Source organism: Mauremys reevesii, linkage group 1, assembly GCF_016161935.1.
Source record: "Mauremys reevesii isolate NIE-2019 linkage group 1, ASM1616193v1, whole genome shotgun sequence".
In the NCBI taxonomy this organism is placed as follows: domain Eukaryota; kingdom Metazoa; phylum Chordata; order Testudines; family Geoemydidae; genus Mauremys; species Mauremys reevesii.
This window is the reverse complement of record NC_052623.1, coordinates 254,635,674-254,654,435: the sequence shown is the minus strand read 5'-3', so window position 1 is coordinate 254,654,435 and position 18,762 is coordinate 254,635,674. Positions and strand designations below refer to the sequence as shown.

Sequence of the window (18,762 nt, the reverse complement as noted above, 5' to 3'; positions counted from 1 at the left end):
TTCTTTGGACATAGACTTCTAATTCTCATGCCTTTGATGTGTAATCCTGTTATTTTATAATAAGAGGCCTGATTCTTTCCATTACCCTAGTGTTACTCCACTGACTTCAGTGGATTTATACCAGCATAAAATGAATGTAGTAGGCTGAAGAATCAAGCCCAAGGAATCCAAGCTGTTCTTAGAGAAAAGAAAAATAAAACGCAGGATTCTGATCAGCCTATTTAGCGCCAGAGGAAAGCACCTAAACACACATCAAAGGCATGAGAATTAGAAGCCTATGTCCAAAATGAAATTTTCATTTCATATTAATTTGAGTCACAAAGAAAGACTAAAGGCCAAAAGGGACATCAAAGACTGGTGAGCAAAAGACACCTGCTATTTTGTAAATGTATTATTCATTTTGCACATTCCTATAGCTAATCTGAGGCCCATTACCACATCCAGAAAACTTGGCCACTTACGGTGCAGAGAGCAGGATTCTTGTACACATCAGCCTGTTGTTCATTCAGAAGTATTAAACCAGCAAGTAGAGTGGTGGGATGCAGATATTTGAATTGTATGGCCCTGAACCAAAATAGAGCTAATAGGTCTAATTCAGAGGTCGGCAACCTTTCAGCAGTGGTGTGCCGAGTCTTCATTTATACACTCTAATTTAAAGCTTCGCATGCCGGTAATACATTTTAACATTTTTTAGAAGGTCTCTCTATAAGTCTATAATATATAACCAACCTACTGTTATATGTAAAGTAAACAAGGTTTTCAAAATGTTTCAGAAGCTTTATTTAAAATTAAATTAAAATGCAGATCTTCTCAGTTTAGTGTGATCCCTGCCCTTGCTTTTCCTTGCTGAGTTTTAAAATGTCTGGCGCGTATTTGGATACTTTAAACTGCACGCAGGCTTCTGAGTGATCAGTTGTTAACTGGCTGGAACCCCAGATCGGCAGCTGAGGAGAGTGGAGCTGGCAGCTGGTAGGGCTGAGCAGGGCTGGAGGCCTGGATCCTGTCTGGCAAGGGGCCTGCGCTGGAACTCCAACTGGAAGCAAGTTGAGTGGGGCAGCAGCAAGGGACCACGGCTGGCAAGGGGCCAGCAGCCGGAACCCCAGAGCAGCAACTGAGCGGCTCAGCCCGCTTCTGCCGCTCTGCAGTTTAAGCTGCTGGCTCCTGCCAGCTGGGGTCTCAGTCCGCTGCCAGCCTGGGGTTCCTTCCCCCAGGCCAGCAGCGGGCGCTGAGTGGGACCGGCAGCAGGACCCCAGCTGGCAAGGGGCCAGCAGCAGGAACCCCAGAACGGCAGCGGGCTGAGCGGCTCAGCCCACCCTGCTCTGGGGTTTCAGCCACCGGCTCCTGCCAGCCGGGGTCTCAGCCCACTGCCAGCCTGGGGTTCCTTCACCAGGGGCCAGCAGTGGGAACCCCAGAGAGGTGGCAGGCTGAGTGGCTCAGCCCCCACTGCGTGCCATCAAAAATCGGCTTGCGTGCCACCTTTGGCACGTGTGCTGCAGGTTGCCGACCCCTGGTCTAATTTAATAATAATAAAATACCAACTTTACCAACCTTAAGACACAATGTTCAACTGTATGTAGTTATCTTACCAGAACATTCCGCATACTGAGGTTTCCACTGTTGAAAAACAGAAGGAATTTATGCAAAGCACAGTCCCAAATAATTTTTTTGAATAGTTCTTTTTCTGACCACAGCTGCCTTTATTCATTCTAGCTATTCATTAGATATGTCCAGGGAATTTCTTGGGACATCAGACAATTCCAGATACTTTACCCATACCTACATCCCATCTATGTCATTATTTCATTCCTAAATCTTTCAGTCTATTCAGGCAAGGCAAGCTCCAGGTCAAAAAGCTACTTTTATATCAGTATTTATCTAATTTGTCACTAACTCTGCCTCTCCCATTTCTCTTTCCTCCCCCAAACTCTGATTCCTTTACCTCTATCAAACATACTTAATAAATCTTAATTATTTAAGTGACATTGTCTTCCTCCTCTGGTGCTATTCCTGACATTTCTTCTTGTTGGTGTTTCCCACTCTATCCCTAACTGGATGACTCCCAAACCCATAATGAGCTTTCAAGAAAGCCACTAAACACCTCTATTGTGAACACTAGTGTGAATACATATTTACATAACTATGCTCCTCAGTTTCTTGTTTGGTGAACTTTCTTACAAACCAATATTGGCTTGGATAAACATTTAAAAAAAGAAAATTAAAGTGGTTTTGAGCAACATCAAAGTGAATTTGATTTTATTTAATGAGTGTTTGTGAATACTTTTTTTGCAACATTTTCCCTGCTCTATACTCCTCAATAAGGATACATACCTGATAATATTCAAAGTTGCTCTTTAAAGAGTCTGTAGAGTCCTGAAAAGGAAAAAAAACCTTTTTAAAAATACACATATATCTCTGGCCGATCTGGTCTTATTTGTGAATATTCTTTCTAGAATTCTCCATGTCTGGGTAATCTTTACAATATGCATATTCTCATTTCTCCTATTAACTGGAGGCAGGCTAGATATCTGGATGTAAGCCAGGCTTAGGACAACCTCCCAAGAAAGAATTCTCCAGAACTATAGTTTCCAAAACTGTAAAATACTAACTATGTAAAAGTTAACAAGTCAACTCAAGCCATTTGCAATAGAGCCAAGGAAAGAATTATAAGTATTTCCTTGGAGGAAATGGTCCTCCATTTCAAGTTACTCAGCAAATGAGTAATGGCCAGGAAACTCTGGATACAATACAATGCTCCAAGGGAAGGCTAGACTGTCAGATACAGAAGGTTCAAGAAAGCACATTCACTTGCATGATCAAATTTTCAATTCTCTGTTTTTCTTGTGTCCAACAGTCTTTAAAGAGAGATGTAGAAATCACTTGTAAAGTGTAGTAAGCCCAGAGGTGAAAGTAATTTAAAGGACTTACCGGTACGCTGGAGTCCTGAGAAGGGGGCATGGCCTCAACCGGAAGAGGCGGGGTCTTTAAATACCTAGGTCCTTTAAATCACCCCTGGAGCTACCAGCTGCAGAGGCGGTTGGAAGCCCCAGGGCTCAGGGGCGATTTAAAGGACCCGGGGCTCCAGCAGCAGGGCTTGGGTGGTGATTTAAAGGGTCCGAGGCTTCGGCTGCTGCAGAGAACCCCGGGCCCTTTGAATCACCACCGGAGCCCTGCTGCCGCTACCCCGGGCCTCTGGCAGCTAGGGAGGCTTTTACTGTCAGTCCCTAGGATTAAACTGCAGGAGGTTAGACTTTTTCAATGAAGAGTGTCCTAGAATATAGCATTTATTCCCTTTTTATTCCAGAAAAGTTTGGATTTAAAGTCTTTCAGGGCACAGTGAAAGCCATATTGTTTTAGTCATTCATTTGTATAATTATGAATGTTTAAGTATGTTGAAGGTGTTTTGTATAGTGGAGCTTCCTCTACTACATGATGCAGGCATGTACAGATTCTTAGGGTTTTTTAAATTGAGTACGTTGATCATAAACTATAGCACTAAACACCAAATGAATGTATAAATAAATAATTACAATAAGGTAATTGCATTGCATTAGCTTACTTGTTGGTTTGATGATGACTGTAATGATTCTTGTACGGAAACAATTTTCTTTATGCCCACAAACTGTATATAGTTCTGACATTCAGAGCAGGGAGGTTTCGTGCAATAAAGAACATCGTTCTCTTCTATTTTTTTTCTGGATCTGAAAAAAAAAAAGTAGCAGCATTTATTCTCTGCAAAAGCAAAACAAGAGATCATGGTGAGGTGTCCCTCAAATAAATCCTAGGACTTTCCCTGAAGAACTTTATTTATTGTTAGTTCTCTCTGTCCCAGATTTCCCATCTCACTTTACTTCTGCCTTTGAGCTTCTCATCATTAGTCATATACATTTTCACTTATTATTTACAACAGTAAAGTATTTATGTCTTAACTGAAACCATTCCAGTCTCGTTGAAGTACTCTGTCTTTTCTCTACAGAGAAAATGGCCATAAATTGGCTGCTAAGCCAGTTATAACTACCATCTTTCCCTCAACTGCTGGATGTATAGTCTTCTTGTACTCTCAGTGTACTCTCAGCTGTGAATCAAGAGTAATTCCACTGAAAATGGAGCTGGAGCAATGTAGTCTAGTGGAAGGGAAGCCAGGAAATTTGGATTAGTCCTGGTCCTAATACTGCTTCCCTTTGTGGTCTTGGGTAAGTCACATAACCTCTATGTGTACCAGTTTCCATATCTGTAAAATGAGGATAATATCTGCCTTCTTCACAGGAATGTTATGGATTAATTAATTAATGCCCCAACATAATTTTTAAGAGTTATATGCTAAGTATTATTAATGGTAATTACAATATTCAGTGTAAAACAGATGTGAGTTCGCAATTAGGCTCATATTGCAGTACTGGGAATATTGTTATTTAATTTTTGCATATTTTAAAGGAATGTGAAAATTAAATGACAGTGAATATTTTCAGCCTGGCCAGGGAATGCTGTAGGTTGGAGAGGAAAGAGCAGTCCGCTGGATTCAGGGGTACTAGCTAGAAGGAAGGTTTACTCTTATGCAGTAACTGTGGCTCTTCAAGATGTGTGTCCCTATGTGTGTTCCACTTCAGGCGCATATGCACCTTTCAAGCCCTTGATTGAAGATTTTCTGTAATTAGTGTCCGCTCAGACCATGCATACTATACAACCTCATGCCACACTCAGAGGGTACAGAGGGCTGCACAGGTGAACCACCCTCATTTCCTTCTCTATCCCAACATGCAACAAGAACAGTCCAAAGCAGAGGGGAAGGAGGGCAGGTAGTGGAGCACCCATAGGGACACACACCTTGAAGAACCACAGTTACCGCACAAGGTGAGTAGCCTTTTCTTTTTCTTTGAGTAGTATCCCTATGGGTGCGACTCCTGAGCAGTATTCTCACAGGAAGCTTCAGAATCAAGTCCAACACTGAAGACAACAAAGCACAACCAAGTTCTGCATCAAATCTGATGGTGTGGACCAAGGCCTAGTGTTTAGAAAAGGTGTGCGCTGAAACCCACGTAGCAGCTCTGCACATCTGAGGCACTTGGATGTTTTTGAGTCACACTGTGGAAGTTGCTTGTGATCTGGTAGAGTATGCTGTAATCCTTTGAGGAGGCAAAACACCAGCTGCACTATAAAAAGCAGTAATACACCCCGAGATCCATCTCAACAGTCTCTGTGAAGAGATTGTAGATTCTTTTGATCCTTCCACAATGGAGACAAAGTGTCTCAGTGATTTCCAAAACTGCATGGTCCTATCCAGATAAAAGGTCAATGCTTGTCTAACATATGCCTGTCTAACATACGAAGGGAAGTTTCCCTCTGAGATTTATGTGGTTTAGGAAAAAATACCAGTAGATTAATAGACCGATTAAGATGGAAATCCAACAGCACCTTAGGTAAAAACTTTGGGTGTGGTTGCAGGTAGACTTTGTCCTTGAAAAATACTGTAAATGGGTCACGGCTCCAATTTCTCCAGCTGACAAGATAGCTACTAGAAAGGCCATCTTCATAGATAAGTGAAGCAAGGAGTAGGTTGCCATAGGTTCAAAAAGAGGTCTCATAAGGAATCTAAGTACCAGGCTGAGATCCCAAGTCAGAATATAGATTCCCCAGACCACTAATAAATCTTAAGGATAGAGCAGGGGTCAGCAACCTTTCAGAAGTGGTGTGCCATGTCTTCATTTATTCACTCTAATTTAAGGTTTCGCATGCCAGTAATACATTTTAACATTTTTAGAAGGTTTCTTTCTATAAGTCTATAATATATAACTAAACTATTGTTGTATGTAAAGTAAATAAGGTTAAAAGGTAATAATTGGAGATATACCAATCTCCTAGAGCTGGAAGGGACCTTGAAAGGTCATCGAGTCCAGCCCCCTGCCTTCACTAGCAGGACCAAATTTTGCCCCAGATCCCTAAGTGGCCCCCTCAAGGATTGAACTCACAACCCTGGGTTTAGCAGGCCAATGCTCAAACCACTGAGCTATCCCTCCCTTAAAAAACATTTAAGGTTTTTTAAATGTTTAAGAAGCTTCATTTAAAATTAAAATGCAGCACCCTCAGACTGGTGGCCAGGACCCAGGTAGTGAGTGTGCCACTGAAAATCAGCTTGTATGCCGCCTTCAGCACATGTGCCATAGATTGCCTACCCCTGGGATAGAGGATGTGCAAAAACAGAATACCCCACTAGTGGGGAACGAAAAGCTGATACTGCATCAAGGAGAATCTTAATGGAACTAACTGATAAACCTGTTTTGCTTTTTTTTAAGTTGAGCAGATAATTCAAGATGGCTGAGAGCAGAGACAATTCAGACACAAGGCAGTGAGGGTGACACCAGTGATTGAAGCTCTTCCATTCTGAAGATAAATAATTCAAATTGACTCCCTTCTAGTGTTTAATAATACTTGTTGTACTCCTATTGAGCAGGTGGATTCTAATCCCATGAGCCATCTAGGAGCCATGATTGGAGACGGAGGACCCCTAGGCTGGAGTGAAGCACATGACCCGCTTCCTGGGAGAGGAGATGAGGGACAGTTGAAAGCTTGAACGGTGGTTGGACACACAGGTGAAGCAGATAAGGATACCAAACTTGTCTGAGCCAGGTCAGTATGACGAGGATAACTCTGGCTTTGTCCTGCCTTATCTTCCTCCTCACTTTTAGAATTAGTCGTGTTGGAGGAAATGTGTAGAACAGGCCGTTTGTCCAAGGAAGGTAAAAGGCATCTCCCAAAGAGAGGGGAACTTCCTGTTGCTGTATGTGGAAGTACCCACCTCTGGAATATCCCATGAAGGATCTGAGAGTCCAACTCTCATTTGTAGTACTGGGAGAAGCATCTGTTGAGCATATTGACTGTGACATTCTGGACTCCAGAAAGGTAAACAGCTGAGATCTGAATCTGACGGGTTATACACCAGTTCCATAACTTTATAACTTCGGCACACGGGGAGGGGGAATCTTTCAGTCAGCTTTTGTTGATATAATAGAAAAATAAGCATAGTCATCATGATACTATACTTGATTTGATGAGAGGATGAGGGGGCAAAGGCAGGCATTTCGCATTGACTGCAGTCCAACAAACCAATAAGGAGATGGAGACCAGGTGACTGGAGGTGACCATGTGCCCTGAGTTGTGAATATGTTGAGGTGTACTCCCCACCCTAAACAGTGGCATCCATTTTTTTACATTTGGAGTGAGCTGGGACGCTTTGCATGCACTGCGCTGATCTTTTCCACTAAGGAGTTCTTTCTTCTTCACCAAAAGAAAACTGCAACCAGCTCTTGTGTTTACTGGCTGAGTAATAGGTCCTCCTGAACCAGTCCTTGATAGCAGCAAAGACATAGGCCTGGTCTACACTTCACAGTTAGGTTGATGTAAGGCAGCTTACTTCAATCTAATTATGTCGGTGTACACACTGCAGCTTTGCTCCCGCCTATGTAGGGGCTTATCTACACTCCCACGCAGGATCTACTCATGAGGAGTAGATCTGGAATAATGCTGTCTACTCTGCTCACTTACAGTATCTACCATCAGGAAATAAGGTTGGGATAGGAAAATTAAAATTCTGAGTCCCTGGGGGGAAGATAATATTTCTTATCCCACCCATTTACAAGTTGATGATTTGGTGGTGGGAGTTTGCTACACAGTCTTTGCTGGATGCAGGAGTGCTTCATTAATGGGTAGCACAACCCGAGTGGGTGTTGCCGACTGCAAAATGTCCAGAAGCTTGTAATGTGAGTCTTTAACCTCCTCAAGAGATGTCTGGAGAGTGTCAGCCATCCCCTTCACAAGGTCTTGGAACTGACAAAAATCATTGGCTATCGATGGTGTGCAGACATTAGTGCCTCATCTGGAGATGCATACAAAACAGAGGCTTAAGGAACCTCTCAGTCTGCCCTAACTTCCTATTCTTCAAAGGTCTCCTTATGCTGGGGATTTGGTGCTGGAGACTATGTGACCTTAGTTTCCTGGTGCAGTGGAGCTGGAGATCTGGCAAATTGTAGCTCCTTCTCAGGCCAAGGTGGTAGAGAAGGACTGAAGGTGGTTTCACCCACGCAGCCCTATATACCTTTGGAGCATGGCATGAGGTTGTATGGAGTGTACACATGGGCTGAACGGACACTGCTAATGGAAAATCTCCTATCAAGGGCAGAAGTGGCACATGCACACCTGAAGTGGAACACCTATAGGGAAACTACTCAAAGAAGTGTCTGTTTTGAAGGGCAGGAAAGTTCTGTAATTCTAGTGTATCTGAACCTCAGCTAGTCTTAATCTGCTTCAAACACAGCTGCTTGCCTATTGCTAAGGCAGTGGCAATGCCAGCCAAAGCATCTTCTCTCCTTCTTCTCCAGTACCACAGTTAAGTGCCTGCACAAGGAACAGTGCTGTTTGCTTGTTGCTAGGCAATGGAAGTAGAACATTTTCTTCCCAAAATGGCCAGTCTCTGCTATCAACAAAGTAGATAGTAGCAGTGCTGCCCTCATCAGCTCCTCACATATACAGATGTAAATAACTCACCAGCCACTACCGTTGCCACCAGAATCCTCAAGGCAACCCACCTCCCACTACTGTTGCTGTCCTAAGGATCAGCTGATGCTGCCAGGTAAATCTTTCAAAAGGTGCTTGGAGCTTCATGTTGTGGGGAGGAAGTAGGCATGTTGGGTAACTATTCCTGAAGAGTGGAATAGTGAGGTGTTATGGTGAAAAATTTGTGAAAACCCTTTGTTAAAAATTTTGATAGCATATTACTGTGCTCAGAGGTGTAGAATATTAGTAGTCCTGGGGGAGATAAATTACTGAACAGACACCAGGTGAGGTGGTCAAAGATGAATGCTGAATGCAATTTATATCATGGGTCCACAATTAATCACATGGATATTACAACTGCATTGATAAATAGTATCATAAGGAATTTATGTAAAACCACTGAATTATTTTTAAACAAACAAACAAATAAACAAATAAATAAATAATAACAACAACAACCTGAATAGTAGAGCATTTGCTTCAGCATGGATAAGGACTGGTCCTTTTGCTGTTCCTGACTCTTTTTTGATGTTTCTACCTGCACAAGGCAGGTTTGCAAATATTGCACCAATAGGGTATCCATTATAACCTGCCCCAAACTAAGAAAAAAAATTAGTAGAACCTAACAGAGCTGTAAGATAACAAGAATGACTAAGAAAAATAAGACACATATCACTGTAGTTTAAATAAAGATAAATACAAATACATGAAATTGCCTCTTTTTTTTTTAAGACGCACACAATTTTCATGTCTGAGAAAAGTTTGCAATATACAATAGTTACATCACTTTTACTTCTCAGGGATTTTTCTACTCAAATACTCAGTCACTGCCTACTATCGAGACCAATTATTTCTTACATATATACATCAGTCTGAGAGCCCTATAATGAACGTAATATACACTATTTTGTATATTTTAATAAACTGTTTCCCAAATTGTTTTGAGGCAATTTTTCCAATTTACCAGACTAAAATATCTCAACTGCACCAGCAAATAACCTTCTCACACTCACTATCCCATTCAAAACCACTAACTACTATGCATACTTTTTTCCTGCATCCAGTGACCTCAAAATTCCTCCACCATCATATTATCTTTCCCTTCCTACCTTAATAATATAATTAGGGCTAGCTTCTTTGCTGGGCCATGGTGAATCACTTGTCTGGATTTCAATGATAAAATGTTATCATTAGTGTTACTGTGTTTATAGTTAAGTGATTAGGAGCTAGCCTTCTGAGGCAAAGGAGGCTGGAAGTGAAATCCAGAATATCGGAGGAGGGAGGTGCCAGGAACTGTTAGCTGCAATTACACAAAAAGAAGGTATGTTTCTTTAAATGAACTGTATGTGGTATTCTAGAAACTGTAGGTGTTTTAATAAGTATTTTTAAGTTTTCAAAGAGGTGAGAAAGGTACAAGGCTGGATTCTGAATCAGTTATCTTGATGTAAAATGAAGTCTAGTGTAACTAAGATTAGATTAAAATCTCATCACCAAGGCCCAATGATAGGGTATGCATTATCACTGTGTTACAGAAGTGATTGAGAGTGCAGCCAAAAAGCCTGGGGCTCCTATGAGGTATTGTACCATATACACTTTACTAAGGGCTAATACTGAATGCATTATCTACTTGTAAGGTAGATACGTTAATGCAGCAATGACCAGCCAGGTAACAGTGGCAAAAACTGGAAGTACCAGTACTAGTACACTTATTAGCTAATGCACTGGAGAGAGTATACATTAAAGGAAGTGCATGAAACATTTGCCATACTTACAAAATATCCATTCTGACTGTATAATATGCAACCAACACCTCGATCTGGATCATCTTTTATAAGAAAAAGAGCATTTTATATCACTTTAGTGGTAAGACTTAAATATTATATTGTGTTTTAAGGTGTCACGCTTTAGAATATTGAAACAGAATGTATAAGTAGATTGATCTGTCTAAACTACCACAAGTACAGAGCATAAACTATATTAATACGTTATCTAGATAGCAACATATACACCGTTATTATGGAAAGGTATTATTATAATCAGATACAAAGAAAAGCATATTTCATCACAACACAACAACCCAATGTAAAGTTTTTCCTTGATTAGTAATCTCAAAATATAAACACAATACAAAACCCTGAAAATGGAACATAAAACGTTTTATGTACACATTAATTGGGTATGGTGAGGACTCCAAATGCAAGGCAACTTACATACATAGTTTTACCATAAACAGATACTTTTCCTGGTAAACTACAAATGCAAAAGAAGAAGGAGCAAGTATAAGTACTTTACCAAAAACTGTGCCAGTTGATAAATATAGTAACTGATCATTTTAATCTGACCTTATCACAAGAAAATATTCAGAGGCCAAACTCATGAAAATAAAAAATATCTAAATATAAACATTCACACATGCACACAATCCAGGGAGTCAGAATTATGGATGCCGTGTTGTGATGAAATATGTACTTCTTTGTACTTGATACAAAACTTTTGTTTATGTTTACTAGCTAGACATTGTAAGATTTACTTATCATTTCCTTGCTTTTAATTGCTTAGGTTTTATAAATGATTTTAGATAAGGACATGGTTGTCACTAATCTTCATTGTTTTTAAACAAAGCTTTTTGGGTTTGAAATATGATAGTGTGATTCAAAATAACTTGTTGCAATTTCACTTGAACTGATTTGAGTTTAAGTCTATTTTCACTCAAATGTAGTACTGGATATGATTTCAATAAACATATCTACTTATTTAAATGAAAAAATATTTATTTAGATCCTGGGTGAGGAAAGCATACCAATTCCTTTGTTATCAACATAAGTTATGAAATATTTGGCTTAGCTCTAGCTAAATTTATTAGGAAAAAATACCTGGTTTTCATATTTGTTTGCTATTTTTTCCTATATTTTCAGTATACTTACCAGATCTTGCTGCTAAAAGATAACAAAGCTGCAATGCATGTGTGTGCATTTTTTCCACATCGATCTTTTCTTTTTTTTCAAATTCTCCATGGGGACAATGTAGTAAACAATCAAGGCAACACAATGCAGTCTTCATCTGCTCTGAACATATCCTTATATGGCCTTGCATATTAAGCAATGAACTATTTTTTTCCATGTCTTTAGGGACAGCCTCAGCATAATGGGAACGGCATTCTGTGCACTTGTATATTTTGATTCTAGATGAAATCTTCAATACAGTGTCAGAGTCTGCGATTGGTAGAAAAACACTGCTACTTATATGACTTCTGAGAAACATTTGGTCAGCTTGCTTGAGATCTTCCTCAACTGCTGAATCTTCCCCTTTTAGTTCTGGAGACATTGGCCAGTAATAGACTGAAGAAACTGATCCTAAAGATGAACATTTAGACTGATTTACAATACAATTCAACCAGACAGGCTCATTAATGCCTACATTTCTTGATAACAATGGTGGGCCTAATTCTCTGTTGCAGTGCAGCCACTATGTGCAACACTGTTGGTGCATTCTAATGTCAAAAAACTAATATAGCTGGCCACAGAGAATATCCCCACCCCAGTACAGAGGGCTCCTTGGATGCTGTAGAATCACTGTAACAGCTACTATCACACCCCTCACCCTCATGCCTGAGGCCAGTAGAGAGACCATGGTTGAGAAAAGGAGCCAGGGCCAGGTTAACCCTACACCCTGCTGTTCTAACTTTTGCTAGGGGCTGGCCTGGTGCCCAGCCAGCCCAGCAGTAGGAGGGCATAAAAGCAAGCTTTGAACCACCATCTGGAGCTGTAGCATGTGGTCCTTCAGGCAGGGGAGGCTCTATGTATTTTGCCGCCCCAAGCACGGCAGTCAGGTGTGCTTTCGGCGGCGCGCCTGCGGACGGTCTGCTGGTAACATGGATTCGACGGCATGCCTGCGAGAGGTCCGCTGGTCCCACGCCTTCAGTGTACCTGCCACCGAATTGCCGCGGAAGCCGCGGGACCGGTGGTCCTCCCGCAGGCATGCCGCTGAAGGCAGCCTGACTGCTGCCCTCATGGTGACCATCAGGCTGCCCCCTGCAGCTTGCCACCCCAGGCACGCGCTTGCCGCGCTGGTTCCTGGAGCCGCCCCTGCCTTCTGGACAGGGGAGCCAAAAACTGAGAGTTATATATTTTTGGACCTGCTTCATAAGTAGATCCTGACACAAGCTCACATTACATGACATGAGAACTACAATTTATGACCCTAGCCTGCAAATTCTTCCCAGGCAAGTAGTTTCACTGATTTCAAAGGGACTACTTACATGAATAAAGGACTACTTGTGAGAGTCAGGATTTGCAGGACTGAGCTCCATAAGATAACATGATTTTTTCAAACCTGATATTCAGTATCGGCTTATTTCTGACCTCCTTACTCAAAAAAACCTCCCATTGACTTAAATGGGTTAGTCAGTTTATTATTTACCTTGAATGAGAAATGTAGTACAGGTGGAACAGGGTTTCCTGGACAAGTACACAGTGCAGTTATTCAAAGAACAGGGAACGTTCAGCATAACATGTTGCACAGCATGTAGGTTTTCTCTGGAGCAGCTCATTGCTACCACTTTGTGTATTTTGTCTGACTCACACACAACAATCCCAGTTTTATTGAACTGAAAGAAAACAATGTGACTTACTATTTGTTTGCAAATTTTATGTTTACAAACACCTATGTTTTAAAAAGCAGCTTCAACGTATTACAGATTTGGCTACACTGTATGTAAGTACATTGATTCTTCAATCCTAATAATCTTTGGCTCTTAATTTGTCTTTCTGCTTTATCAGTCCTATGAATATTTATTTACTTGTTCATTATTAATTCACTATCTTTATATGCGTATGCTGTTTCTGAATGGACACAATCAGTCTCCCTTTGAAGTCACTGATGAAACTCAGCAAGTGACTTCAAGCAAGCAAGATCAACCCATAGTTTTCTAAAACACCCTCAAGTGAAATTTTTGAGCAAAAAGGAAGCGTGACTTTGTGAGGGCTCTAAATCATTTCTATCGGGTTCTTTTGTCAGCATTACATTAGCCGTAATGGATCCAGTAAGGCAGAGAGACATCACTGCTACTGATTAGACTGCAAGCTTTTTGGATGAGAAACTATATCCCTGTCTAATGGTATGTTTATACAGTGCCCAGCACAATAAGGACCTAATCCTTCTGGGTGGCTTTGGATTCAAATAATAGATAATATTATCTGACAAAGCTTTCTTATGAAGTTAGTGTATAAATTAAGCTCAACCAAATTCACTCTTAAAGATAAAATTCTAGTCTTCTCTGTGGAGGCAGTAACTGGAATAATCTACCCGAGGGGGTTTCACATGTTATTCAATTATCTTAAAGAACAGTAGCATACTAGTTAATCTGGCCCATTATGCACAGGAAGGATGGAAAGTGATCAATAATAATAATATTTAACACATAAAATGTTTTACATTTTAAAATCGCTGTACTGTACAGTATGAATTAATCTCCACAGCCCTCCTGGGAAGTAGGCAAGTGAGCATTACTATCCCCATTTAACAGATAGGAAAACTAAAACAGAAGTCTTGTATACACTAGCCTTTTTCCAGAAATCTCCCACCACCATACTACCTACCAGCAAATATGCTAAGAATTATGGTTTATTGATATGCTATAGTGGCTGTGAATGATCACATCTCAGCTGTTATCTAATCAGGGAACTGAGCTCTTTATGTAACTGTTCATCTCCTTACTGACTGAAAACTAAACGGTATTGATTACTGTTGGCACCTATTAATTGACATTATCCGTGATTTTAAGGGTTCATCCCCTTTTATTAGAAAGAAACACATCTTTGCAGTGACATCTCATTGCATACCTTGTCAGATGGGCTAACACACATTGGAGAATTCTCCATATGAAGGGCTAGAAACATACACATGTCTTTTTTATTTCCTAAACGTGTGGCAATCTTGTAACCTACATAGTTTCAAAGAAAGAAAAAGACATATTCAATAGACATATTCAAAAAGTGCTCCAATCCATCTTGTTAAAAACCCTGTCAACTGTTGTAATGCAGGTAATTTACAGAGCATCTATCATGAAAAAAAAAAACACTTTGGGTGAAAACTTGGCACAACTGAAGTAAATGGGGCTAAGATTTAACCCTTGGGCACCTTCTAACTATAAGGACAGTTAAGCTCTGGAACAGGCTTCTGTGATGCTGGCAGACCAGGTGCCAGCTCTTGCCAAGGCCTCTAGACATCACTAAACACTGACAAATGCATAGCTGGAAACCAGTCTGGCTCACCTGTGCGTTAGTATTTTTACAACAGATGCTAAGCTTATAAGAATGTGTTTAGCGGAATGCTTATGAATTGCTGCGTGCAGTAATCTCACTTGTAGTATCTGTATCCCTTGTTATAAGATAATATGGAAGTGTTTGCTTTGTACTATGAAAGTGTTTGCTATGAAACTGACATACACACACCCCTCACCCCCACACAGGAGAGAAGAATTACCAAGTGTGAAATACTGGTTTATCATAAGAGGTATCATTTCCTCCCCAACAAAATAAGACCTGTAGGCACCAGACAAACCACTGTGGAACACCAGTGGACGAATCAACTTTGTTGATTGCTTCCCCCACACCCATGAAGTGGATACTTGCACAAACCCTCCTCCCATCACAGTTTGAATGCTGGGGGAAGGGAATAAAAGTCCCTGTTAAGGATAAATTGTTATCACTATGCTGCTTGGAATTTGGAGAGGGCAACAATTCTAATAAACAAGGAATTTGCTTAGGCTGGGTTAGTCCTAAAGGACATATTGAGGTTGCGCATGACAGCAGCTACTATTATCTTTTGAAACCTAAGAGAGTAACTCATTTGTGTATGTATGTTTACCTGCTTTAACCTTATAGACCAGCATTTCTCAAACTGGGGTCTGCGGATCTCTGGGCAGTCCCCGAGGTACCCCAGGAGGTCGACAGGCCCCGCTGATCAGTTCCTTCCCCTCCCTCCCTCAACTCCTCCCTCTTCCTTCCAGCGCCTCCTGCATGCTAAAAGTCTAATGGTGCAACTGGGCTAAGGCAGGCTTCCTACCTGTCCTGGCCACACACTGCTCCTGAAAGCAGCCATCATGTCCCTGGGGTGGAAGAGGAGGAGGGGGGGTCTCTGTGGACTGCCCCCACCCCAAGCACCAACTCTGCAGCTCCCATTGGCCAGGAACTATGGCCAATGGGAGCTGTGGGGGCAGTGCCTGTGGGCAGGGTCAGCACGCAGAGACCCCCTTGGCTCCCCGCCTAGAAACTGCTGCCAGACAGATGTGCAGGTCGGTTGCTGTTGGGGCCACTTGAGGTAAGCGCTGCCTGGCCAGAGTCTGCACCCTGCACCCACTCCCATACCCAAACTCCCTCCCAGATCCCGCACCCCCTCCCATACCCAAACTCCCTCCCAGAGCCCACACACTCCCGCACCCAAACTCCCTCTCAGAGCCCAGAGCCCTCACCCCCTCCTGCACCCAAACTCCCTCCCAAAGCCTGCACCTCACATCTCCTCTATGACGTTATCTGATTAAAATATGACCATGTAGATCACTGTTGCTACCACTGTTATATAATTGCAACAAATATTGTACAAAGGTTGTCAAGCAAGTTGTCTATGGAAAGGTATTATTGGCTGAATATGATTATGCTATTTGTATGCATGTATCATTTTTTTGTATTTAAAGTTACAAGTATTGGCTCTCTACCTGGATTTCAAATATGTTTGCTCCTGTGGCAACGCCCACAAGGTATTTACCCTGCATATCTTGAAGGGATTATTCAAGTTAAGTAGCCCATCAAAAGAACACTTACCTCACAATGGAAGGCACCTATTTACTCTTAATAGAATTTCCTGCTATGACTAAGCGAAATCATGCATGGACATGTGACTTGCTCCTGTGACTCCAAATTCCATCTTTTACCTGTAATTTTCCACTAGCTGTCCTAAGGGCTTTGTTTGAAACAATGGATTTCCCTCCACTTGGCGGAAGCTATAAAAGGTGCTGGAAACATCTCATTTTTGCCTCTTTCCTGCTCAAACCTCTGGACAATCGACTTGTACTAATGGGAGCATTCTAACCAAGGACTGAGGCCCTTCCAATGATTTGGAAGCAACCAGAGACTTAACAAACCCACAGTTTATTCCATCACTGCTACAAGCCTGAACCAAGGACTTCGCAATTGCTGTATGTATTTGATTCCTTTAACCAATTTTAACTCTCACCTTCCTTTCTTTCTTTCTTTCTTTCTTTCTTTCTTTCTTTCTTTCTTTCTTTCCATAAATAAAACTTTAGATTTTAGATACTAAAGGACTGGCAACAGCATGATTATTGGGTAAGATCTGAGTGATATAGTGACCTGGGTGTGTGGCTGGTCCTTTGTTTGATGAAACTGGTTTTAAAGAACCACTCATCTTTAAGTCTAGTGTCTGGGTGTTGAACCCAGGACTGGAATGCATAAGGAAACTGCTTTTCTGACTTCTTGTTAGCCAGTGTGGTGAAACAGTTTACTTGTGTTGCTGGTTTGGTATATCTTATGGGAGAATAACCACCAATTTTGGGATGTATCTGCCTTATTTCTCAGCAGTTTGTCCTGCATTTGGTATTCTCAGTTGTGATCCATGAAGACATGCTGACACCCTCCCATACCCAAACGCCCACCCAAATTCCGCCCCCCTGCACCCAAGCTCCCTCCCAGAGCCCACACCTCTTCCTGAACCCCAACCTCCTGCCTCCCCCAGCCTGATGAAAGTGAGTGGCAGTGGGGGAAGCCAGTGACGGAGGGAGGGGGTATGGAGTGAGCATGGGATAGGGCCTCAGAGAAGAGGGCAGGGCAAGGGCTGACTGGGGAAAGGGCTTGGGAGTCCCCAGAAATGTGTACATCAAAATAGGGGTCCTCGGGTTGCTAAAGTTTGAGAAACGCTGTTGTAGATAACTCTCTCATTTCTTTTCGTAGTTAATACATCTTTAGTTAGTTTATTACAGGATTAGCTACAAGCCTTGCCTTTGGTGAGAGATCTAGGTGCTACTGACCTGGGGTAAGTGACTGGTCCATTGGAACTGAGAGTAACCTGAATTTTGTTGTGCTTTTTGGTATATGGGACCATCTATCACAAAAGTCAGGCTTGCCTGGGTGGAAAGATAGACCAGAGTGCCCAAGGGGACTGTCCGTGACTCCATGTTATCATAGAATCATAGAACCACAGAGTTAGAAGGGACCACAAGGGTCATCTAGTCCAGTGGCTCTCAACCTTTCCATACTACTGTACCCCTTTCAGGAGTTTGATTTGTCTTGCGTACCCCAAGTTTCACCTCACTTAAAAACTACTTCCCTTACAAAGTCAAACATAAAAATACAAAGGTGTCACACCTCACTATTACTGAAAAGTTGCTTACTTTCTTATTTTTACCATATAATTATAAAATTAATTCGAATATAAATATTGTACTTACATTTTAATGTATAGTATATAGAGCAGTATAAACAAATCATTGTCTGTATGAAACTTTACTTTGTGCTGACTTCACTAGTCCTTTTTATGTAGCCTGTTGTAAAACTAGACAAATATCTAGATGAGTTGATGTGCCCTCTGGAAGACTTCTGCATACCCTAGGGGTACATGTATATTTGGTTGAGAACCACTGATCTAGTCTAACCATGTTAGGGCTATTATAGTGCTTGCGGAGTTCACACTTGTTACTTGGTTTGTGAAATCTAAGTATAGAACATACAACCAATTTGAGGATTGTAGCCCTGCTTCTTGACAGTCTGCCCTGAGGTTGGCACCCATGTTCATGAGCCACTCCGGGTAGCCTGACAATTTCTAAGGAAGGTTGTGTAATCCACCACTGGAGGTTTTTAAGGCCTTGGCTACACTGGCGCTTTACAGCGCTGCAACTTTCTCGCTCAGGAGTGTGAAAAAACACCCCCCTGAGCGCAGCAAGTTACAGCACTGTAAAGCGCCAGTGTAAACAGTGCCCCAGCGCTGGGAGCGCGGCTCCCAGCGCTGTAAGCTAATGCCCATGGGGAGGTGGAGTACCTGCAGCGCTGGGAGAGAGCGTCGCGACCACACTTGCACTTCAAAGCGCTGCCACAGGAGCGCTCCCGCGGCAGTGCTGTACAGCTGCAAGTGTAGCCATACACTTAAGAATAGGTTGGACAAACTCCTTTCAGGGATGGTCTAGGTTTATTTGGGCCTGCCTCAGAACAG

General features: G+C 41.9%; 1 protein-coding gene across 2 annotated transcripts in view; it reads right to left on the bottom strand.

Annotated features, from left to right (window-relative positions):
- The window catches only part of LOC120395884, a 58,522-nt gene that overhangs the window by 37,160 nt on the left and 2,600 nt on the right, over positions 1–18,762 (bottom strand). For both annotated transcript variants that reach the window (XM_039520645.1, XM_039520646.1), the window contains exons 3-10: positions 14,385–14,485; positions 12,964–13,150; positions 11,469–11,897; positions 10,317–10,369; positions 9,004–9,143; positions 3,557–3,698; positions 2,329–2,370; positions 1,587–1,614 (exon numbers count right to left, since the gene is read on the bottom strand). In XM_039520645.1, the coding sequence (XP_039376579.1) occupies positions 1,587–1,614; positions 2,329–2,370; positions 3,557–3,698; positions 9,004–9,143; positions 10,317–10,369; positions 11,469–11,897; positions 12,964–13,150; positions 14,385–14,485 (1,122 nt within the window). The remainder of the gene's footprint in view (positions 1–1,586; positions 1,615–2,328; positions 2,371–3,556; positions 3,699–9,003; positions 9,144–10,316; positions 10,370–11,468; positions 11,898–12,963; positions 13,151–14,384; positions 14,486–18,762) is intronic.